General features: G+C 39.3%; 1 protein-coding gene across 13 annotated transcripts in view; it reads right to left on the reverse strand.

Moving 5' to 3' along the window:
• Positions 1–25,338, reverse strand: part of PSD3 (pleckstrin and Sec7 domain containing 3) — a 547,860-nt gene that overhangs the window by 79,213 nt on the left and 443,309 nt on the right. For all 13 annotated transcript variants that reach the window (XM_055349507.2, XM_055349521.2, XM_031013674.3 and 10 more), the window contains one exon: positions 15,665–15,858. In XM_055349507.2, the coding sequence (XP_055205482.2) occupies positions 15,665–15,858 (194 nt within the window). The remainder of the gene's footprint in view (positions 1–15,664; positions 15,859–25,338) is intronic.

The following is a 25,338-nucleotide window of genomic DNA, read 5'->3' on the forward strand; positions in this document are numbered from 1 at the left end:
TTATAAAGGAAAAAAGTAGGGCAGCCTTGTAGGAACTGTTAAAGCAAACTAAATATGGCCTTAGAAGGACTCTATACTTCTTTATTTGAGTCCTTGTGGATGAACTGCAACCTAACTTAATAGGTAGACAAGATTGAAAACCTAACTTAGGAGTATGCACCTGTAACAATACCTGAGTCTTGGCCAATCCCAGTGGCTATACTTCAACCACTCATACACTGCTGAGCGTTCAAACTGTATTCAAATAAGGTACATGCTGAGCTGTAACCAACCCAGTTGTTTCTGTACCTCACTGCTGATTTCTGTATGTCACTTCCCTTTGTTTGTCTATAAATTTGTTCTGACCACGAGGCATCCTTGGAATCTCTCTGAATCTGCTGTGATTCTGGGGGCTGCCTGATTTCAGAATCATTCATTGCTCAATTAAACTCCTTTAAATTTAATTGGGCTGAAGCTTTTCTTCTAACAGAACCTACACCTATTGCTTTCCCCAGAAAATGATTTCCTTTTCTTATATAATAGCAACCAATGCATATTTTGATAGAGAATAAAAAATGAAAACAAAGAGAGAATTGGAAGAATATTCTATCCAAAGTGTTCCCTAGTGGGGTGCTATTCACTCTGGATGTCGCTCTATTCCTATAAGAGGTCTCAAGACTTTTACCCTAAAATGTTCTGAAATGCCAGAAAGTATCATAAACTGGGAGCTAGGCACTTAGATTTTATTCACACCATGATGCCCACTATTTCTCTGCTTTTGGACAAGTAATCTAAACATCTCTGGTTAAAAATCTATACAATGAATCTACTACAATGTGCCATAATTACTTTATAATGTTGTTGAGTTAATCTGGGTACATAAGATTATTAGGACACATACCCTACCCCTAAATAATTTACATATACAGGCAGTAACATTAACAATGAAAGTTAATTTAACATGATAAACTGTATAAACTAAATGGTAGCATGGCACTAACCTAAGACAATCACAGTGGGGATTCCAGGAGGTAAAACGAGGAGGAGGTCATTAATTCTGCTTATGAATAGGATTTAGAGGTTAGAGAACACTTTAAATGAGGGTGTAATTTAATGTAGGATTTTGGGGAAAAAAATAGGTTTTTCTTTTAACCTTCACCTTTTGTACAGTATGTTAGCAGGAAGACATGGAATCAAAATGTGGATCCCAATTTTGGAAGTCTCAAAACATTGCAAATTATCATCATCCTTTAGCAAGACAGCCTAAGAACAACAGTTAAAACACATAATTTTTTATTTTTTAAGAGGACACATTTTAGAACCACAGAACCTGGTTTGAGATACTGGCTTCACCTGAGTGACCTTGGACAAGTCACTTAGCCAGTCCTATGCTTTACTTTCTTCCTGTATAAAACAGTTTTTTTGAGACTTAGATGAGTTAATATATGCAAGTCCTTTGGATTTTTTTTTAATTAAAGATACTGTCTGCTAAAGAAAATGCATCAAATTTTCATGCTAAAACACAAAGAAAGACTTTTTTTTCTCACTTCTGTGAAAATAAGCTGTGAAAATAAGCAATTTAAATCTAAGTTGCTGGAACTTTATTAGAGCCTTAAGGGAATGTGATTAAGGGACCTGGATCACATTAACAGGCAGCTGTAACCTAGGAAGCTGTAAGCTTTGCTTCTCTGATTGTTTGTCTGATTACAGATTAGCCTTTTTCCTTATCTACACTGTTTTGTAAAACGTTGCAAATGACTAAAAGGCACCAGGGAAGACCCCTTCTTGCTTAACTGTTGATCTTCATTACAGATTAATTTCCCTCTTACCTTTCTCACACAAAGACTTGATGATGACTATCACATTGTCTAAGGCGGAATGTTAAATGAACTCTTTTAAATTGGGAAGTAAATGATAACAAGCTGTAAAGAAGAAAAACAGGCTGTACGGAAAAGAAAAATAACTAAATTATTATAACCCACAAAGCAGCCTTACATAAAAAAAGTTACAATCCTACTAAATTTCTTTGTTTTCTGCCCATATATAAGCAAGACCTTAAGTTTTTACTTCAGAGCACTGGCCTCATTTCTCTGGAGTCCATGTTTCCCAGATCCTTGCTTGAATAAACTCTAAAATTGGATTCTGATGCTTTCAGTTACTTCAGGTTGACATTTCATTCATGTATTCGGAATTTTTTTTGTAAGTCAATGTTTGAGAACACCGCTTTAACATTACTGATGCATTTTTTTTTCCTTTTGAGATGGAGTCTTGCTCTGTTGCCAGACTGGAGTGCAGTGGCGTGATCTCGGCTCACTGCAACCTCCACCTCCTGGGTTCAAGCCATTCCCCTGCCTCAGCTTCCCCAATAGCTGGGACTACAGGCGCCCGCCACCCGCCTGGTTAATGTTGTTGTATTTTAGTAGAGATGGGTTTCACTATGTTGGCCAGGATGGTCTTGATCTCCTGACCTCGTGATCCGCCTGCCTCGGCCTCCCAAAGTGCTGGGATTACAGGCATGAGCCACCGCACATGGCCTACTGATGCATTTTTAACAGAAACACTTAGCACATACCACCCTTAACTGGGAAGAGAGCTAAGCGTGACACATTTACTCCGATTAATATATTTATTGTTTTCATTTTGTCCCAAGTCCTGTATTGACATTGGAGATATCAAACATGAATGCAAACAATAAAAGTAGACAATAGAAGAGACAAAAGCTGTTGGAGAACTTTCTACCCAAAAGATGAGCCACAGAGTCGCTCAAATCTAACTTAAAAACAAGTATCTTTCCCCACTTGGCCGGGAGACGGTTTCACTGGCAGCCATTACTAGACGTGCAGGAAGAATTTAAATGGCTTGGGCTGAGGTTGGAAAAAGGTCAGAACACAACAAGAGCATGCATCACTAGCTAAGGGTTACCGGAAACGCGTTTGGGAAGCAACAAATCCCAACATGACTCTCACTACATCATTTTTTTCAGGAAAAATATAAACACCAGTGATAGAGACAGGAGGCAGCCAAGGACCCCTCCTGCCCCCAACACCTGACGAAATCCCGCCTTCAAGCCTAAAACAGCATAAGGGATGAAAAACCAGACTGCCGGTCCGGATGAAGCCCACCCTTTTCCCCAAATGATTCTTTCTGAATAACGCCCATCTGCACATCGGGAGGAGGGGGTGGGGCCTTGGGAAGTTTGCACTGTTTGCAGGGGGGAGGAGCCTGGTCTCTCTTGTTTCTGTGTGGTAAGGTGGAATTTAATCCCTGAGATGGAGAGCCTGTTAGCAGGACTCTATCTCACTTTGCTGATGCGTATTTCCTTTCTCATTTCTGCCTAATAAATTCCACTTGTCACCCTTCTACGTGTCTGCGAGCCTAATCTTTCCTGGTCATGTGACAAGAACCCCGTTTTTTTTCCTGCAACGCTAGAGTCACAGAATTATTTTTTGAATCTTAATGAATGATACCTCACATTCTCTATGGCTAGAATGTTCCTCTCCCAGATACCATGACTTGGCCCCTTCACTTCAGTTAGGTCTCTGCTCAAATGTTATCTGTGAAACATAGAAAACGGCATCATTACAGTTCAGTGCTCTAAAGCAGAATCCATTCTCAGGGCTGCCTGCACCACTGGCAACCTTGCAAAACAACCCAGTACCTTGCCTTGAATCTTTGAAGTGCACCTAACCACCACAACCATGATATCCTGAAAAACAGCTGAATTTCGCCAGCGCTGCAACTCCTAAACAGCAACAATAAATGAACTATGGACTTGTGCTAAGCCGGCCGCCTCCACCCATGATAATTCCTTCAAAACAACTTGTGTAATCCTTTAGTTTCCTTTGAAAAACCCTCACTTGGTTTGGAACACAATTTGGCTTAGAGCCAAATCTGTGTCTCCTGAATTATAATTCCTAAGAGCCCAATAAATGTCTTGTCTTACTGCATTGCGGTCTGGTTTGTCATCTCTTCTTAGATGACATGCCTCATCCAGGGGTTTCCTCTAATCACTCTCTGCAACATAGGACGTGTATGCTTCCTTCAGTATTTCCTAACCTTGACTTTACTTTTCTTTGGGTCAGTTAACAGCTGTATAACTTATCACAAAGTTTTTATTAAGCTTCCCCAGCATTAGAATAAAACCTTGAAGGCAAGTACTTTGGTTTGTTGCTGCATCCACAGAGCAGATTAACCCCTTCTCCCCCATCCGCCCCCCAAAAAATCAGATGTCCTAAACTAGCATGTAGATGGCATCATTCAACAAATATTACCGGGAATTTTTTTTTTTTTAGTGCTTAATCTTTTAGGTAAAACGCAGGTTGCTTAAAGAGAAAAGAGGAGGTAGAATAAAATTGTGGTCGATTATTCCAATAAGACATTGAATATGGGAATAAGGTATCAGTAAACACCCAGGCTCAAAAGGAACAAATAAGGCTTAATACATTACTGTGGGTTTTCATGGGTTAATTAAAGAATGAACATTTGTGACAAGTGACTTCAAACGTCTATCAAACAAATGACATTTCATATACATATTTTTTTCTTTTGAGACAGGGTGATTACAGCTCACTGCAGCCTCCAATTGCCAGGCTCAAGCAATCCTCCCACCTCAGCTTCCTGAGAAGCTGGGACTACAGGTGTGCACCATCATGCCTGGCTAATTTTTTTTTTTTTTTTTTTTGGTTTTCATAGACACAGGGTCTTGCAATGTTGCCCCGGCTGGTCTCGAACTGCTGGGCTTAAGCGATCCTCCTGCCTCAGCCTCCCTAAGTGTTGAAATTACAGGTGTGAACCACTGCACAGGCCTCATAATTCTATAAAGTATATCTGACTGAAGGAATATGCTGGAGAACTTGCTGTTTTTAGTAATCACTTCAAAAAGTTAGGCATAACAGAAAGTTCCTGAAATACAATGTTAGATATGAATTCTAAATTTCTTTTCAAAGAATTCAATATGTTCAATTCTTTGCCTTCTACTTTTAAACTTAACTTCCTCGTAAAGCAACCTTTTTGGATTACCTACTCCACCCTGACTCATTCTGATCACCTGCTGCACCCTACATTCCAACCACCTGCTCCACCCTAACTCATTCCAATTACCCCCAACCTGCTCTGCCCTGACTCCTGCCAAAGCACTCACCCAGTCACTCTCTTTAAATTAGTCAATCGGAATTAGTTTAGCCTGTGCGGTCTAACCCTAGCCAATAAGGGAATGACACAGCAGCAGGGGCCACGTGCATCAGGGATAAGAACCCCTTCCGCTCCCTTGTCCAAGTATGTGCTCACCATTGTTCCATCTGTAAGGGCGCACCCTTCTATATAGAAGTAACGTGTCTTGCTGAGAATTAAAAAGAAAATTTTATATTTGAGTGATATTTTCTTTTGCGGCACTGAAACTTTATATATAACATTTAATAAGTTCGTTTATGTGAAAGGTGTGAACATTGATCAAGAAAATCAAGCATACTACGATTTTTTTCATAATATCTAGAGCAATTTCTAGACCTTTTTATATACCTTTTAAGAGCAGGGTGTTAAAATAAAAGTAAGGTGAAATCATTGCAGTCTATCTGAGAAGGGCAGGTAACTGCTGAATCAGACAAGTGGGCTTGTCAAGTGACACCAAATCAGGTTTCCTCAACCTCTGAAGCACCCCAGAAGCCAGGGAAGGACAGAGCAAAGACCCTGCTGTGCACGCATTTCTACAACTAGCAATTCAAATAAGCTATTGTAATTGTAAAACAGCCCAAGGCCCACGGGCATCTTTAAAATGCCTCCGGGCAAAAACAGCTGAAGGTCAATAAAAATAACTCTAAGTGGCTGATGAGCAGCCTCCAGACAGAATCTATTCTCCAAGGAATATGACAACAGCCTTACTTGCTTTTCCCCAACCCAGGAGCTCCAAAAGTGACTTCGAGCTCTGCCTACTGATAGGTGTTCCTGGCCCTCATTACAGGGCGAGGGTCTGGCTTACCACTCATGGGCAGGAGCCAGAAAACGGTCTTCTGCTACAGACTGCACCTGAGGTGATGCCACTCCACGATGGCCTCTTAGCTTTTCCCAACTCAGACCACGTTTCTTCCATTTATCAGATGTCCAGTGCGTTCAGGTGCTCTTCACTGAGGAAAACCAAAATACCCGACCCTACAATACATTTCTTTGACATATTTTTGAGATGGCCTTTCAGAGGCCCTGCAAACAGAAGTAGCTGTGCAAAGCTATCTTTTGTGGGGGAGATTTGCATCTGTAGAGAGAATCCGTATTGATGGCGGCCAGGCATTCTCCGAGGCCTTCCCTTGTCTGGATCTAGGAAAGATTAACTCAGGGTCTGACATCTTTAAGGGTCTGAAAGAAACATTCACCATCCATTCTCTCTCTCTCATCATGCCTAGGTTTTACCACCTACTTGTGAGATTTCATTTACTTAACAGGAACAGCTTTGCTAGCCAGGCCTCATCTTCCTCTCTTTTCATAACCTGTTTTGATCCAAGCCCCCATTCTTTCTGTAACTTCAATTATAAGGTAAAAGTTTCTCTACTCCATTGAGGGTCGTGTAATCAATCTATGATTTTCCCCTGTGTGCATGTTAATAAATTTGTACGCTTTTTCTCTAATTAACCTGCCTTTGGTGAGTTGATTTTTCAGTGAACCTTCAGAGGGTGATGGGGAAGTTTTTTTCCTGGATGGCCCCTACAGTATAGAACCTTCTAATCATTTTACTATGTACACACATGCAAAACAAACTGAGATATTATATTTGTTAATTTTAAACTTTTCTACTGGCCGGGCATGGTCGTTCATACCTGTAATCCCGCCATTTTGGGAGGCTGAGGTGGGTGAATCACCTGAGGTCAGGGGTTCGAGACCAACCTGGCCAACATGGTGAAACCCCATCTCTACTAAAAATTCCAAAATTAGCTGGTCGTGATGGTGGGTGCCTATAATCCCAGCTACTCGGGAGGCTGAGGAAGATGAATCGCTTGAACTTGGGAGGTGGAGGTAGCAGTGAGCCGAGATTGCACCATTGCACTCCAGCCTGGGTGACAAGAGCGAAACTCCATCTCAAAAACAAACAAAACTCTTCTATTTATATATCATACATTGTAAGCCCATAATAAAATTCTAAGCTCCCAACTGCCTGAATGAACCCTACTCTTGGTGAAGGGGATTCCAAAGGAACTTGAAAAACCAGTTTAGGACATGACAGAAAGGGGCTGTTGGACGTGCCTCATTATGCCCTCCTCCCTTTGGAGTTTAGGCACAACTGACCAGCACTAACACTAAAATGGAGATCCTGACACTGACAAAACAGACTCTTAGTAGCACTAAGATACCAATTTCAACCTGACTCTAATATAGCATCACATGATGGATAGCAGGTCCTAAGGGAAATCAAAGTATTGTACCCCAAAATGCATTTTCTTTTTTTTTTTTTTTTGAGACGGAGTCTGGCTCTGTCGCCCAGGCTGGAGTGCAGTGGCGCAATCTCAGCTCACTGCAAGCTCCGCCTCCCAGGTTCACACCATTCTCCTGCCTCAGCCTCCCGAGTAGCTGGGACTACAGGCGCCCGCCACCACGCCCGGCTAATTTTTTTGTATTTTTAGTACAGACGGGGTTTCACCATGTTAGCCAGGATAAAATGCATTTTCTTTGACATATTTTGAAACGGTTCTGCAAAGCCGTCTCTAGTGGGGGAAATCTGCATTCTATAGAGAATCTCCCTCCCTTGCTAAATCTTTTCTGGAGAGTCTGGTATCTTTTAAAGTCCAATAAAAGACATTTGACATCTATTCTCTCTGAAGTCTATTATTTAGAGACTTCATCTATATAACAAGAAACTTGGCTTCCACCCCACCACCCCCTCAACTTAACTCAAATATTTATTTATGCTGACTATAACTCTTCAGGTAAAGCTTAAGTCTTTCAACCAACTGACAATCAGGAAATCTTTCAATCCATCTATGACCTGGAAGCCCCTGCTTCCAGGTGTCCCGCCCTTCTGGGCTAAATCAATCAATGTATGCCTTATATGTGTTGATTTATGTCTTTGCCTGTAACTTTGGTCTCCCAAAAATGTATACAGACAGGTTATAACCCAACCACCTTGGGCACATGTTCTCAGGTCATCCTGAGGCTACGTCATGGGCCATGGTCACTTGTATCTGGCTCAGAATAAGCCTCTTGAAATATTTTACAGACTTTGGCTTTTTTTTTGTCAACAATATCATTTTATAAAATGATGGCGAATGATGAAATTCTATTGCTGTATCTATCATATTTTACTTATTAAACATTTTATTGGCCATTAAACTGTTTCTAAAATGATGTTATTTTGTAACTAAAATAACAACTGGATTCCTTCTATGTACCAGGCAGTGTACTACACACCATAACAGGTATTAGCCGTATTTGATTGCTCTCACCTTACGGTTTTTGCATTTTTTTTCTAATGGGATATTCTTTTCTTTTCTATTTTTGTAAGATGGAGTGCAGTGGTGCAATCATGGCTCACTGCAGACTTAACCTCCTGGGCCCAAGCAATCCTCTCACCTTAGCCCCCTGAGTAGCTGGGTCTAGGGGCGTATGCTACCATGTTTGGCTAACTTTTTATTCTTTTATTTTGTAGAGATGGGGTCCTACTATGTTGCTCAGGCTGTGGTAGAATACGCTTATCCATGACCTTTGTGTCCAAAGATATCACGGAACTTCCTTTTGTAATTCAGTTCTCAGCCGAGTAACAAGGCATATCCTCTATCTCTACTCCTCCTCACCAAGAGTATTACTGGCATACTGCTTGAGCTCAAAGTGTTTTTTAAAAAATAAACCAATGATCTACCTTGCTTCAAAGCTCAAATTCTTAAGTCTATCTAGTGGTAAACAAACAAAAAATCCTAAGCCCTCCAACCAACTGAATGGACCCCCTCTTGGCCAAAAGAAACCTAAAAAACTGAATTCCTGCCACGATGGGATGGAAGTTCAGATGTACCTCCTTATATCCACTTCGTTTTCAAGTTCAGGCCCGACTGACCAGCATTACGGTTAAAATGGAGATCAAAAGACTGATCAAAACAGACTCTGTGTGCCAATAAGATACCAGACTATAAACAAGACCTAAGGCCATCGGGGTATGGTGGCTCATGCCTGTAATCCCAGCATTTTGGGAGGCCGAGGTGAGTGCATCATCTGAGATAAGGAGTTTGAGACCAGCCTGACCAACAAGGTCTGACCCACCTCTACTAAAAATACAAAATTAGCCAGGTGTGGTGGTGCGTGCCTGTAATCCCAGCTACTTGGGAGGCTGAGGCAGGAGAATGGTTTGAAGACAGGAGGCAGAGGTTGTAGTGAGCCGAGATCACGCCACTGCACTCCAGCCTGGGCAACAAGAGTGAAACTTCATCTCAAAAAAAAAAAAGACCTAACGCCATGTGGCCATGTGAGGCAAAGGTGAAGTCACACCCTAACCATAAAATTTCACTAAATGGATTTTTATTAACCTGGTATAATGTGGCTTACTCCCCAACCTGACTCTGGTATAGCATCACATGACAGCAGACCCTGAAAGCAATCACAATATTTTACCCCAAAATAAATTTCTTTGAACTATTTTGAAATGACCCTCCAAAGCCGTCCTTTGTGGGGGAAATTAACATCTTTGGAGAATCACCACTGATGCAGCCAGGCCTTCCCTTTCTAGGCCTTTCCCAGATGTAGGAGAGATTAGCTAAGAGCCCAACACCTCAGAAGTCTGAAAACAGACATTTTTAGTCTGTCTCTCTGAGGGCTGCCACCCATGAGGCTGCTTCTACGTGATAAGGGCCGTGGCTCCCAGAGCCTCCTTAACTCAAGCATTCCTGTCTACTCTTCAAGTCCTCAGACAACAGCTTAACTCTCTCAACCAATAACTCAACCATCCCTAAAACCCACCTATGACTTGTAAGCCCCCATTTCAAGATGCTCACCTTTTGGGGCTGAACCAATGGATACCTTTCATGTACTGATTTATGTCTTTGCCTGTAACTCATCTCCATAAAATGTATAAAACCAAACTGTAACCTGACTGTCTCGGGACTACTTACTGAAGGGTTCTTGGGTTTGTGTTTTTGTTTTTGTTTTTTCCCCAGGCTGTGGTCACTCACATTGGCTCAGAATAAACCTCTTTAAGATATTTTATGGAGTTTGGAGGGCCAGGCATGGTGGCTTACACCTGTAATCCCAGCACTTTGGGAGGCCAAGCCTGGTGGATCACTTGAGCCCATTAGTTTGAGGCCAGCCTGGGCAACATGGTGCAACCCTATCTCTATAAAAAATAAAAAATTAGTGGGGTGTGACAGCACATTCCTGTGGTCCCACCTACTCAGTAGGCTGAGGTGGGGAGCACTGCTGGAGCCTGGGAGGCAGAGGCTGCAGTGAGCCCAGATCACACCACTGCACTATGGCCTGGGTGACCGAGCAAGGCCCTGTCTCAACAAAAGAAAAAAAGAGAAAACATTTTGCAGAGTTTGATATTTCCATTAACATTAGTGATAACATCTTTTGCATATACATTCTTATCCCCATGATTAATTCCTTTAGGAAACTAGTAAGGTATTTTTAATTTCAAATTTTCATCAGATTATTGAAGAATTTGACACACTGCATTAAATTACCACAACAGGGATGGAAGAATTATTTTCTTCTCCTAAATGTTAATTAAACCGAAATCGTAAACAGAACGAGTCAGCAGTGAAAATAGAATAACCTCTAAAAATCACATGCACAGTGAAAACTGTACATTCCTCTTTCAGAAAAATACTTCAGAGTTTCTGAACACAAATTTTTTGGTGCTATAAGATTGGCAGTTTATATTCCATTGTTCCTAGTCAAGAGTATTGCTTCCAGCCAGGCGCGGTGGCTCACGCCTGCAATCCCAGCACTTTGGGAGGCTGAGAAGGGCAGATTACCTGAGGTCAGGAATTTGAGACCAGCCTGGCCAACACAGCAAAACTGCTTCTCTACTAAAAACACAAAAATTAGCCTGGCGTGGTGGCACACACCTGTAGTCCCTGTTACTCAGGAGGCCACAGTAGGAGAATTGCTTGAACCCGGGAGACAGAGGTTGCAGTGAGCTGACATCGTGCCACTGCACTCCAGCCTGGGCAACAGAGTGAGACACCGTCTCAGAAAAAAGAGTATTGCTCCTGACGAGGGTTGGAAAAGAGAACCCAGAAGCAGCAGTCTCCAGTGTTTATAAAAATTTGATGGATGATATAGAAAGTAAGTCAGATAATTAGAAGCAAAAATGCTTCCATAATTTATGTTGAGAAGTGTGTGTGTGTGTGTGTGTGTGTGTGTGTGTGTGTGTGTGTATTCCCCGCCTCAGTTCTAACACAAAAACTAGTTTCACGTAGATTAAAGATAAAAATTTGAGAAACAAGGTAGCAGAAAAAGCCATCTTGGGTGCAGAGGAACAAAGATAAGAATGATAGGAGACTTTTTTTTGTCTGAAATCCTGCAGGGCAGGGAAAAATGAAACATCATCTTTAAGTATTGAAACGAAAAACAACTTGCCAAAGGATTCTATACCCAGTGAATATACATTCCTAAAATTAAGGTGAAAATAAAGATATTTTCACACTGATAAAACATGAGAAAAATTCCTGACAGCAGTTATGTGGGGGTAAAAGGAAAAAAAAGGTTTCTGTTTAAAGCAAAAATATTAACAATGAACTACTTTAAGTTTTAGAACATAGAATTAAAATATAGGACAACATCACAAAGGCTAGGAAGAGACAAGGGGAATTAACTTGCTATAAGGGTCTCAAACCATAAATGAAGCAGTACAATTTGAAGGTGAACTGTGACAAATTAAAGATGTATACTGTAAACCTTGCAGCAAACACTAAAATAATTAAAGAAGTACAGCAAACAGGCCAATAGTGACAAAAAACAGAACCACACACAAAAAATAATCCTACACAAGAAAGGAAAAGAACAGATGGAATAAATAAGAAACCAACAGTAAGATGGTAGATTTAAAGTCAACTATACTAATAACTACTAGAAATGTAAATGGTATAGGCACTCTAATTAAAAGACAGATACTGTGATTTACAATAAAAAGCGAGACCCACCAATATTCCATATAATAGAAAGCAATTTTAAAGACACAATCATAAATTAACAATAAAAAGTTAGAAACAAAATTTGAATAGCATGCAAAAACTACAAAGGAAACTTAAGTGGCTATATTAATATTAGACAAAGTAGACTCCAAAATAAGGAATATAACCAGGGGTGTGGAACGTCATTTCATGACAAAGGGGTCAAATCATCAGGAAGACATAATATATATAGGTATAAGGGTTGCAAAATGATATAGAAACTTTAGAAATTTCTTATAAAGTTAAAGATATATTTAGCATATGGTGAAGCAATTTTACTCTTTTACTCCTAGGTAACTTCTGAAAAGAAATGAAAACATATGTACGTGCAAAAACTTATATGTGAATGTCCATAGGGGCTTTATTTATAACAGTTCAAAACTGGAAACAACCAGAATGCTCAGCTGGTGAATCAATAAACTGTGGGATATCCAAATAATGGAATACTTATTAAGCAATAAGAAGAGAGAAACTATTAATTCACACAACACCTAACACTGTACATGAATCTGCAAAGAATAACACTAAGTGAATGAAGCCAAACACAAAGCAGTCCCATGATTCCATTTATTGCAATTTTAGAAAAGGCAAAAGAATAGGGCCCAAAGACAGATAATCATCTGTCATAATTGTCATAGGATGGGAGTAATAGGAGAAGCAATTACTGCCAAAAGTACACTTAAACTTTTTTGGGTAATGGAAATGTTATTTATTTTAATTGTGGATGGTTATATAACTATACATTTTTCAAAACTCAAACTATATACTCTAAATTGGTGAATTTTAGTTTTTGTAAATTATTAGAAATCATGCACATTCTGGATTGTAAGGCTGAATTATCTGCTAACATTAATGTGATTTGGAAACCTTGGGAAATTGAAATGGGGATATCCAGGAAGAGCCTGAGGAATTAAAGGCAGCTGAAACTTCCACGCTCCTCCTGATAGCCCCATGGAAAAACAGAGGTTAAAAGTCCTCCAGTGATAAAGCAACTGACAGGAAAGAAGCCTGGAGATGGGCACGTCTTAACCCATCCATATATTTCCCTTTTGTTCTGAGGCAGGAACAGAGATAGAAACAAGCAGAGGCAGGTTCCTTTGGAAAGCAGGAAGAACTTCCTAACTTGCTACAAAGACAAAAGCCCCATGACACTTAAAACTGCCTTGACCAATCAGAAATTCTCAAGACAGTTAACTAAGGCTTTAAAGGAGATACACTGGCAGAAAAACTTCTAGCCTGGTACAAGGTGTCTGTGATGTCTCAACTGCTAAGCAATCCTCAGGTTCTGTATCTATATTCACATGTATTAGGCTGCTGAGGGAGAAGAGCTTCTACCCGGAGAATCCTCCAACAGAGGAGGTTTCCTGGGCCACTGGGTCCAGGAAAACAGTGGACAAGGAAAATTTTAGCAGTAGAATCTGGGACTTTGGAATAAACTAACCAATTAAGTCAATCCATTGCTAGGAAATGAATCAATGAAAAGATGCTCGCATGGGTTAACTGTGCTATATACCTGTCTAGCAGGAAGTAGTAAATACTCTGAATAAGTGATAGCTGTTATACTTCCCCTTTTTGACTTTTCTTGAATTGAAATTATTCTTTTTTTTTTCTCTAGTACTTTATGTGAGGTATGTCAGATACAGTCAACCCTCCACATCTGTGGGTTCTGCAACTGTGTATTCAACCAACGGTGGATGGAAAATATTCCCTCTAAAATTCTGTCTGCATTGAATATGTACAGACTTTTTTCCTTGTCATTATTCCCCAAAGAATACAACATAACAACTATTTACATAGTATTAGATATTATAAGTAATCCAGAGATAGTTTAAAGTATATGGGAGGATATGCATCAGTTATATGCAGATACTATGCCATTTTATATCAGGGACTTGAGTGTCCTTGGATTTTGGTACCTGTCAGAGGCCCTGGAATCAATCCCCTACAGATATTAAGGGACAACCGTATTTTCGTATTTTTCACTTAGCCTATAGATTTCAGTGCCATCCATACCTGACTGAGGGGAATGAACACTATCAACAAATCTTAGCCTTGGAGACAGCAGCTGCAGTTGGGCAGGCATGTTATAGAGAGATGGTATATTTGTGGTTGTAAAAGGAAAACTGCAATGTTTGGCAAAAGCATTATTCAATATATGAAGAAGGGTGTGTCTGCACACTGGAAAGAAACAAATGGGTATCTATTGCTTTGTGTGCCAAGAACTCCCATTCTCTGGGACCAGTATCTCATTCTTATTGTCATTGCAAGCAAGTGGGGGCTGTCAATCATAATATTCCATCCTCTCAGTGATACAAGTCAGAATCCTGTCCTAGAACAGACTAAATTAGAAGTTAGGGAAGAAGAACAATCGTCTTTGGTGTCAAAATTAAACACGTGATCTATAGCACTGCTAATAACCATGTATAAAGGACCTCATTCCAAAGAATAATGCTGACACAACAAATCATGCAGAGCTAGAAATGGAGAGTATGTCCTGGTGACAATCCATCTTCAGGTGTGCCCTTTTTCTAAGATGGATTCACTTGCTGTCACAACTATATGAGTTCTGATACAATGTTGTGGGATAAAATTAAGTAGTCTACTAACCTAGTATATAAGGTGCACAGAAAATATGGCGGATGTGCTCTTAAAGAACTTGGGAACATTAAGAAATTTGTTCAGCATTGCTAAGTCCATGTCAAAGCCACCCCACTGCAATGTTTCTCTCCATGTAAGCTAATAGAATATGCTAACATATTAAGAAAAAGGATCCAGCCACAGATAGCAACAGTGGTACTATACATCTCTTCACCCCAAAGATAATTCTGAGCAAACATGTCACATTATCTTACTCTGTTCAACTATATCAAATTGCTATTTCACTCTGCAAAGATTATTCTAACTATATAAGCATGCTCTATTCTTCTCAAACTCCAAACACCATCATTTATCAAGATAATCATGCCTCATACTTCACAGAAAAATCAGAAGCCATCCAATTAGGCTCCTTCAATTTCCCAAAACTAATTATACTATGCTCTCCTACATCTCACCTGTCCACCTTCTCAAAGGCCAGTCATTCCACATATGCACTGGATATGAATTCCCTCCCTCCATCCTTTGTCTCTGGGACCTTACACCATTAATTTTTCTATGCTTTGCAAATTCAACCTTTCCCTCAACCACCAGAAATGTAAACTTCATGAAGACAGAAACCTTGTCCCTCCTGCTCAACACTCTATTTCTGGTGCCTGGCACAGCAGGTAGTCAGTATTATTGTTGGAGCCATGACTAAATAAACGAATGGATAGAGAATGAATAAATTGAAAGGAGTTCTCCCTGTCTAAAGTTCTATAATTCTGCTTAGAGAAGAGCAGGTGCCACACTGGATTTTTAATTTAGGGTTAGAGGCTTTATCAAATTTCAAGAATGTGTCTACAGATAAACATAATTTTTTCATCCTTGACTTTCAGATAAATTCCCTTTAAATTTTGAGCATAAAGATAAAATAAATGAAATAGAAAATGACAACACATGATACTTACTCTTCTTTCCATCCATATCTGCATGAATTTTCCGAGCCAAGAATCCACTTTTGTACACAGCAGCATTTGGATCATGAGGAATGTCCAAAAATGGGTTAGTAGTACTTCCAATACGACTGATGGTCTTTGGATGTGTTCCATTAGCTTTCTCCTCAGTACTTTCTGAGGGAGACTTTTTTTTCTCTTCATCATCTCTAAAAGGGAGAAAGCACAAAGACTGAGTCAAGCACCTACCATAATATTCAAAGAAAAAAGTAAGTTACTGTAAAAAACTACAATGTATTCCAATGGTGTACCACTTTTTATAACCACCATCATGATAATGACAGACACCATTTGTTAAATGTATGCTATGTGCCAGGTATTAATGATCATGGCAATATCTTATAAGACTGATATTAATATCCTCTATTACAGATAAGGAAATAGACTCAGTGAGTTTAAATATACAAGGCCACAGATTTAGTGATGAAGAGATAATGAAGATATGATCATAAAATCCCTAAAGTCATTGGTCTTTTCACCCTTTACAATGCTTTCATGTTTGTCTTCTTTCAAACAAGTGGGAGTTTATTGGCAGGAATTATGATTTTGACTTATGTATTTCTACAGGGTCTAGCATATAACTAGGTGTACAGAAAACAGCAAAAGTGTTAGAGTCAGTCCAATGGACAATAGTCAACAATATCGCCCAAATAACCAGGCTAGTCCCTAATATTAAAACCCCAGGCAAAGCTACTATGGATTAGAATGGGGATGCCAGGCACAGTGCTTTGGCATGTGACAGCTGCTATTCTCTCAACCGCCATAAAAATAGTCCCCAGCATCTACTGTTCCCATCTTTATGTCCATGTGTACCCAATGTTTAGCTTCCACTTTTAAGTGAAAATGTGTAGTATTTGGTTTTCTGTTCCTGTATTAATTCGCTTAGAATAATGGCCTTCAGCTGCATCCATGTTGCTGCAAACGACATGATTTCAACCTTTTTCTATGGTTGCATAGTATTCCACGGTGTGTATTTACCGTATTTTCTCTATCCAGTTCACCATTGAAGGGCATCTAGGTTAATTCCATGATTTTGCTACTGTGAATAGGGCTGCAATAAATCTATGAGTGCATGTGTCTTTTTGGTGGAATGATTTGTTTTCCTTTAGGTATATAACCAGTAACAGGATTGCTGATTTGAATGGTAGTTCTTTTTTATGTACTCTAACAAAATACTTAAAAACTGCTTCCCACAGTAGCTGAACTAATTTACATTCCCACCAATGATGTATAAGTGTTCCCTTTTCTCTGCAGCTCCACTGGCATCTGTTAATTTTTTTGCCTTTTTAATAACAGCCATTCTGACTGGTGTCAGATGGTATCTCATTGTGGTTTTGATTTGCATTTCTCTGATGGTTAGTGACGCCGAGTATTTTTTCATGTTTGTTGGCCATTTGTATATCTTCTTTTGAGAACAGTCTGCTCATGTCCTTTGCCCACTTTTTTAGTAAGGTTATTTAGTTTTTTGCTTGTTGAATTCTTTAGGTTCCTTATAGAAGCTGGATATTAGCCAGATTAATAGTTTGCAAATAACCACAATATATTTTAAATATATCACAAAACCAGAAGTGTTTGATAATGATGGTAATTAGAGAAAAACAGCCTTTTTTTTCCCTTTTGGTATTTTATCAGTAATTGTGAGATAAGTGAAAACAAAACTGGACTCTTAGAAGAAATGGATATTTTACGTTTATTTTGAAAGAATTTTAGATTTGTGAAGGACAGGATTCCCCTATGCCCAGCTTCTCCTAATGTTAACATCTTATATATTAATAACTATCGTAAAAAATTTCAAAACTAAAAAATTAACGTAAGTTTAATACAATGAATTAAACTCGGCTTCATTTGGATTTCACTAGTTTACCATTTTTTTCTATTCTAGGATCCTATCCATGATCCCACAGTGCATTCTGTTGTCATGTCTCTTTAGCATCTTCCAGTCTGTAACAGTTCCTCAGTCTCTCCCTGTCCTTTATGACCTTGACACATTGAACAGTACTGGTCAGTTATCTTGTAGAATATCCTCAGTTTAGGTTTTTCTGATGTTTTCTCATGACTGGATAGAGGTTATGCATTTTTTGGGGAAAGATTCCATATAGGTGATGCATCTTTCTCAGTGCTTTAGGTCCAGGGGATACAAGTTTTATTACTGGTTAGAATTAACCATGATCACTTGGTTAAGGTAGTGTCCCACAGGTTCCTCTACAGTAAAGTTACTATTTAACTTTGTAAGTGTTTTTGGGGAGATATCTTGTAACTGTGCAAATATTGTGATTCTCCTTTACCCACTAACTTTATCTTGTAACAATTACTATTACGGTGTTTTAATGGTTCCCCCATTTATTCTACATTCATTAATTGAAATTCTTCTGTAAGTATGGACACATGGATATTTATTTTATTCTTTAGGTTATAATCAAATACTATTGTTATTTAATTTGTTGCTTAAATTTTTGCAGCTTTGGCCATTGGGAGTTATAATAAGGTGCGCTCCTATGTGCTGTGAACATGCTTCATCTTCTAAAGTACTTCTTTACTTTCAGGTACCACAGAACGCCTCCAAGCTCATCTTATATTTTCCTTGTCCTGGCCCTGAAATCAACCACTTCTCCAAGGAGCCTTGGTTCTTCTTACTGGAGAATAGTATTTAGAAACCAAATCTCGGGGCTAGGTGTGCTCATTGCTTTGGGTTCTTCTCAGTAGACAAAGCTAGGGAGATATAGTTATGTATCATATAACAATGTGTGGTCAACGATGGACAGCATACAATATACAAGCATGGTCTTGTAAAATTATAATGCAGCCAAAAAAAATCCCATTGCCTAATACTTACCATACTATGCTTTTCAGTGTTAGAGTATCCTACTTCTATTTATTAAAAAAAAAGTTAACTGTAAAACAGCCTCAGGCAGGTCTTTCAGTAGGTGTTCCAAAAGAAGGCTTTGCACTATTTACAACACCAAAGACTTGGAACCAACCCAAATGCCCACCAATGACAGACTGGATAAAGGAAATGTGGCACATATACACTATGGAATACTATGGAGTCATAAAAAAGAATGAATTCATGTCCTTTGCAGGGACATGGATGAAGCTGGAAACCATCATTCTCAGCAAACTAACATACGAATAGAAAACCAAACACCACATGTTCTCACTCATAAGTGAAAGTTGAACAATGAGAACATTTGGACACAGGGAGGGGAACATCATACACTGGGGCCTGTTGGGGGTGGGGTGGAGGGCAAGGGGAGGGAGGAGAGCATTAGGAAAAACACCTAATGCACGTGGGGCTTAAAACCTAGATAATGGTTTGATAGGTACAGCAAACCACTGTGGCACACGTATACCTATGTAACAAACCTGCAGATTCTGCACATGTATCCCAGAACTTAAAGTAAAATAAAATAAAAAAGGCTTTGTTATCGTAGGAGATGACAGCTTCATGCATGCCCCTGAAGACCTTCCAGTGGGACAATACATGAGGTGAAAGACAGTGACATTGATGATCCTGACCCTTGTGTGGCCCTAAGCCAGCGTGTGTATTTGTGTTCTAATTATTTTTATTATTTAAACTCTTAGCCTATAAAGTCCCATGTGTTCTAATTTTTAACAAAAAAGTTTTTAAAAGTAAAAAAGGCAAAATTTCAAAAATAGGAAAACACTTATAAAATAAGGATATAATGTTGTTGTACAGCTGTATAATGTGTTTTTAGCTGTTATTAGAAAAAAGTTAAAAAGCTAAAATAACGAGTTTATGAAGTAAAAAAGTTACAGTATGCTGAAGTTAATTTATAATTGAAGAAAAGGTTTTTAAAAAGAAATTTCCTGTAGCCTAAGTGTACAGTGTTTAGAAAGTCTACAGTACTGTGTAGTAATGTCGTAGGCTTTCAAATCCATTCAACACTCACTCAGTCACTGACCCACCCAGAGCAACTTCCAGTTCTGCAAACTCCATTCATGGTAAAGTGCCCTAAACAGGAATACCATTTACAAAAAATCTTTAATGCCATATTTGTAACTGTTCATTTTTTGATTACTGTTTGTTTTCTGTTTAGATATACAAATACCATTGTGTTACTACTGCCTATAGTATTTGGCACAGTAACGAGCTATACAGGATTATAGCCTAGGACCAATAGGCTATACCATATAGTACACATGATGGTCACACAATGATGAATTCGCCTGATGACACAGTTCTCAGAACATATTACAGTTATGAAGTGATGTATGACTGTATATATAAGTACACTCACGGGTATACACACATCTATATTTGTGTATCCATCCAACCATTCCAATTAATTCATATTAACACCACCAAACCTAAGCCAGCACAAGGTTCATTCCAGCCTTCTCCCACTTGCTTATCTGTACATCTTCAACAGTGAGAAAACTGGCTCTCATGATCTGCAATATATTAATTTGTTCAATCTCAGTAAACATATAAAAGAGTTCCAAAATTGCTAGCCTACAACCATGTGAGGAACAAATTTATCTACTACAGTACAGTGTTTGTGTACATTTCTTTTCTCTTACACTGTTTTCCAAAGTTATGGGTGAGCTCTTTTTTTCTCACTCTCATCACAATGGTTAGGTGAAAAACACATTCCTTCGTTATAGACTGAATTCTACTTTGTGTTTACCATATCCTGACTGATTTTCTTAAAAAATAAGCATTTTTGAAAATGCATTTCTTGTGATGTTCAGATTTAAGGATTTAGATAATGTATAGAGTCATGTACCCACTGCAATGCCAAATGGAACAGTCTTATCACCCCCCAAATTCCCTCACACTGTTATTTGGCCAACTCCTCTCTCCCATCAACTCCTGGCAACTGACTTCCATCCCTATAGTTCTGCCTTTTCCAGAATGGCATATAAAATGGTTTCTTGCATTTGGCAAAATGCGTTTAAGATTCATCCATATTGTAATGTGAATCGATAGTTTGTTCCCTACCATGGTAAAGTACCATTTCATTTTATGGTCGTGCCAGTTTGTTTATCTATTCATCTACCGAAAGATACTGAGTTGTTTCTAGTTTCTATATTTTATTTTTACAATGAAAAACTATTTGTACCTACAACCAATACCATAATAAAAATATAAAAATACAGTACTGCCAGTCTCTCATAGATCAGAATCAATCTGGAAGAAAGATTTCTGTCCTTCAAATTGATTATTCTATTATCACCATTAAGATTCAGTACTGGGCCCAGCATGGTGGCTCATGCCTGTAATCCCAGCACATTGGGAGGCCGAGGCAGGTAGATCACAAGGTCAGGAGTTCAAGACCAGTCTGGCCAAAATGGGGGCAAAACCTCATCTTTACTAAAAATACAAATATTAGCCTGGTGCAGCGGCAGGTGCCTATAATCCCAGCTACTTGGGAGGCTGAAGCAGAGAACTGCTTGAACCTGGCAAGTGGAGGTTGCAGTGAGCTAAGATCACGCCACTGCACTCCAGCCTGCACGACAGCAAGATTCCATCTCAAAAAAAAAAAAAAAAAAAAAAAAAAGATTCAGTACTGTTACAGCCCACAGCTAACATCATACTCAACAGTCAAAGATGGACTGTTTTTCCTCTAAGACCATGAACAAGACAAGAATGCCCACTCTCACCACTTTTGTTCAACACAGTTTTGGAAGTTTTAGGCTGAGCAATTAGGCAAGAAAAAAAAAAAAGGAAGTGAAACTGTCTCTGATGCTGACATAATCTTATATATAGAAAAACCGTAAAAACTACCCCTCCCTGACAACTGTTAGAACTGCTAAAGTCAGTAAAGTTTTAGATTAAAAAATCAACACACAAAAAATGAGGAGCATTTTTGTACACTAACTACTCAAAGAATTAAGAAAACAATCCCACTTCCAAAAGCATTAAAAACAAACCAAAAAAAAAAACAAGTAGGAATAAATTTAAGCAAGGAGGTGAAGATCTGTGTACTGAAAACCATAAAACGTTGAAAAATTCACAAATAAATGGAGAAAAAATCCCATGTTAATGAACTGGAAGAATTAATATTGTTAAAATATACCTAGTAACCAAATTCCAATGTCATTTTTTATAGGGATAGAAAAAATACTAAAATTTGTAGGAAACTAGAAACTACTCCAAACAGCTAAAGCAATCTTCAGCAAAAAATCAAAGCTGGAGGCATAGTTTTTTGACTGTAAAATATAAAGTTACTGTAATCAAAACAGCATGATACTGGTATAAAAACAGAAAGCCCAGAAAAAAATCTGAAGTAGCTAAGGTCAACTGGATTTCTGGAAAAGGTTTCAAGAATGTATAATGGGGGAAACTACAGAATCAGGTGCCATGACATTGACCACTGCCTTTCCGTGGCTTGTGCCAGTCTGAAATCCAAACTATGACACCATCCCCTCTTCGATCCCTACTTTAGGCAAAATAGAAACCAGTCACGTGGGCAGCCTACAGACAGGACAGAATATTGTTATCAAGTCCCACTCTCTTCCTTGCATCCCAAGACAGGGAGTAAGTAATTGGGCTGCTTCCTAAAGACTATGCTAAACCATGCTGTGGAGGGAGTCCGGTAAGGGCAAACAACATTGCTTTGAAGTTTTCTACTGTTTTAAATGTGGCTTTTTTTTTTTAATTGAGAGTTTGCGTGGTTGCTGTACATCTTTGGTTTTCAGAGCACATGTGAAGTTCTTTCAGATGGTCTTACTTGCTTATGGAATGTTTCCCTAAGAAAACAAGGGCCTGGAACTTCCTAGTCCACCATTGTGCCCCATTTCCCTTTTATTGCTCTAGTCTTAGTGTTATGGGTTTAATTCCGTCCCCACAAGAGAAATTAAAGTACTAACCTCCAGCATTTAGGAATATGACCTTGTTTGGAAATAAGATGATTAAAGAGTGGGCTCTAATCCAACAATATTGATGTCCTTATTAAAGGAAGAAATCTGGACACAGACACACACATACAGAAGGAAGACCCTGAAGCTACCACAGGCTAGGAGAGAGGCATGGAGGAGACTCTCGGTCATGGCCTTCAGTAGGAAACAACCCTATTTTCACCTTGATCTCAGTGATCAAGAACGATGAGACAATAAATCTGGGTTTTTAAAGCCCATTTGTGGCATTTTGTTATGGCAGCCAAAGGAAATGGATATACTTAGATGCTACCTCACCACAGCTTCAGATTAATTTTATCACTTTTGCAGATGGGAGTGTGCCCTAGAGAAGAAAAACTGGGACAACTGTGTCTCAGTACTTGCTCTTCCATAAACTTCACTGCGATCCTGAATAAGCTGCAGCATCTCTCTAGATCTCAGCCTCCTCATATGTAAAATTTGAAGCTTGCTCTAAGTCAGTAAATACAAGCCATGCAAAGCCTGTCCAGGGAGTGGGAGCCCAGGATGAGTAGAAAGGTCTCTGGAATCCCCATTCACTTTCAAAAAACAGCTCTTGGAAGCAGACTGTGGTCTTGAATCCGTTCTAGTTCTAGTATTCCATGATTGTAGAACTCTGTTGATATAGACCAATACATAACCACAACAAAAGATCAGGATATTCCATGTGTCTCCATAGCATTGACCCTAAATGGAAACCTATGCTGCTAAGTTTAGGCTAAATACTGCAAAAAGCCTCTCCCCTATGATATGGAGCAGGTACCCCAAGTTTTACCATGCAAACCCTCCACAACAACAAAACTGCATACATTGTTAAGTGATACGGTTTGGCTGTGTCCCCACCCAAATTTCATCTTGAATTGTAGTTCCCGTAATCCCCATGTGTCATGGGAGGGACCAGTGGGAGGTAACTGAATCATGGGAGCAGTTTCCCCCAGGCTACTCGTGTGATATTAAGTTCTCATGAGATCTGATGGTTTTATAAGGCCCTTCCCCTTCACTTGGCTCTCATTCTTCTCCTTCCTGCCACCATGTGAAGAAGGACGTGTTTGCTTCCCCTTCTGCCATAACTGTAAGTTTCCTGAGGCCTTCCCACCTCTGTGGAACTGTGAGTCAATTAAACCTCTTTCCTTTATAAATTACCCAGTCTTGGGCAGTTCTTTATAGCAGCATGAGAATGGATTAATACATTAGTAAGACTGGAGGGAAGATGGCAGAAGAAAGCCCTGTTCTTTCCTCTCTATTTAGGAAGCAGAACTAAGTAGCCCCACTGACCTACCTTTGAGTGTCTCAAAAGAGAAACTTGACACTTGCCCCCACTACTTCTTTGGCATGAGGTAAACCACTCTATCCCTTTTGCCTTACTATGTGGCAAACCCAGTGGGGCAGAACTCACCTCTGCTCCTTTAGTTCTGATTTCACAGCCTGTAATATGGTTAGGCTGGGGGGCTCAGCAGACTTGGTGGCCACTCAGGTCCCAGTCACATTCTCCAGTATAACTTTCTGCAGGTGCCTTGCACTTTGCATTACACAGCAGAGGCTTGACTTCATTTCACTCAGCTCTCTGCTCTGTGTATACACTCCTCTAGCCAGAACATTACAGAAGGGTAGGGGTTATAAATCAGGTCCCAAACTCCACCTTGTACCGGCAATCATTACCATGATCCCTGTAATTTAATTTCCTCACCTTACAACCAGCCTAGAAGCTAGATGTTACCAAGTCCCTGCTCTCCTCCAGGAAGCAATGCTTGGGAACTGGTATCCCTGGGCATCAGGGCCAGCTGAGTAGTGATGGGAAGGAGCTCTAAGTTGCCAGGCAGTGTGTGCTAGGCAGTGCTGATATCATGATGATTAAGACCCCTCAAGGGGTTCATCATCCAGTAGGGGAAACAGATACACAAAATATTGGGTAATACATTTTTTATAAAATACTATATGTCTCCACAGAGTTGTGTACAAAGCAGTACAGGATCAGAGAGGAGGGAAGAGTCTGTATCAAATATGCTAAATTATAATGTGAGAAATCCTAGTTGGGTGATGGAAATGGGGTGATAAACTATGGTGGTTGTTACACAAGTGTGCAAAGTTACAAACATTGGTGTAGCATAAAATTGGTACACTTAAGTGGGTGAATTTTATGGCATAAAAATTACACCTCAATAAAGCAGTTTAGAAAATAAAGGTGGTGGTTGAATGCAGGGACAGAACACTAACGTGGCTCACATCTCAATACTGTGATCAGATGATTGCAGGAAAATAAAGCGAAGAATGAACTTATAAAAAATGTGCTGAGTTATCATGGGGTTTCTATTATACCACATCACATTATACCACGAGGCAGGATGAGTTTAAAATGGATCTTTGTCACTTACCAAAAATAAAAAAGAAAGCATGTAGTTAAATTTTAAAATCCTGCTGAAAATATGAATTACATTCTATTCTCTAAAAATACCTTATTTTGACACAGGAATCCTAAAAGTAAAAAAGAGACTATGCTTTATTAAAAATGTTAGGCTTCATCACTAGCCTTTTAATACCAAGAAAAATGCTGCCAGATATGAGAAAGATGTAGGCTAGTAACTTGGCTTTCTAAATAAAGGATCTGACCATATGTACAATGATTGTAGTATGCTTTCCAAACCAAGACAAACTTAACCAATGGTTAAAAAAGTTTCTGAAAATACACTGGGGTCAAGCCACATGTTAGGTATTCCCAAAAGATCTACTGGAAGATTTTAAGGGGCAACTAA

The sequence above is a fragment of the Gorilla gorilla genome, chromosome 7 (assembly GCF_029281585.2).
Source record: "Gorilla gorilla gorilla isolate KB3781 chromosome 7, NHGRI_mGorGor1-v2.1_pri, whole genome shotgun sequence".
In the NCBI taxonomy this organism is placed as follows: Eukaryota; Metazoa; Chordata; class Mammalia; order Primates; family Hominidae; genus Gorilla; species Gorilla gorilla.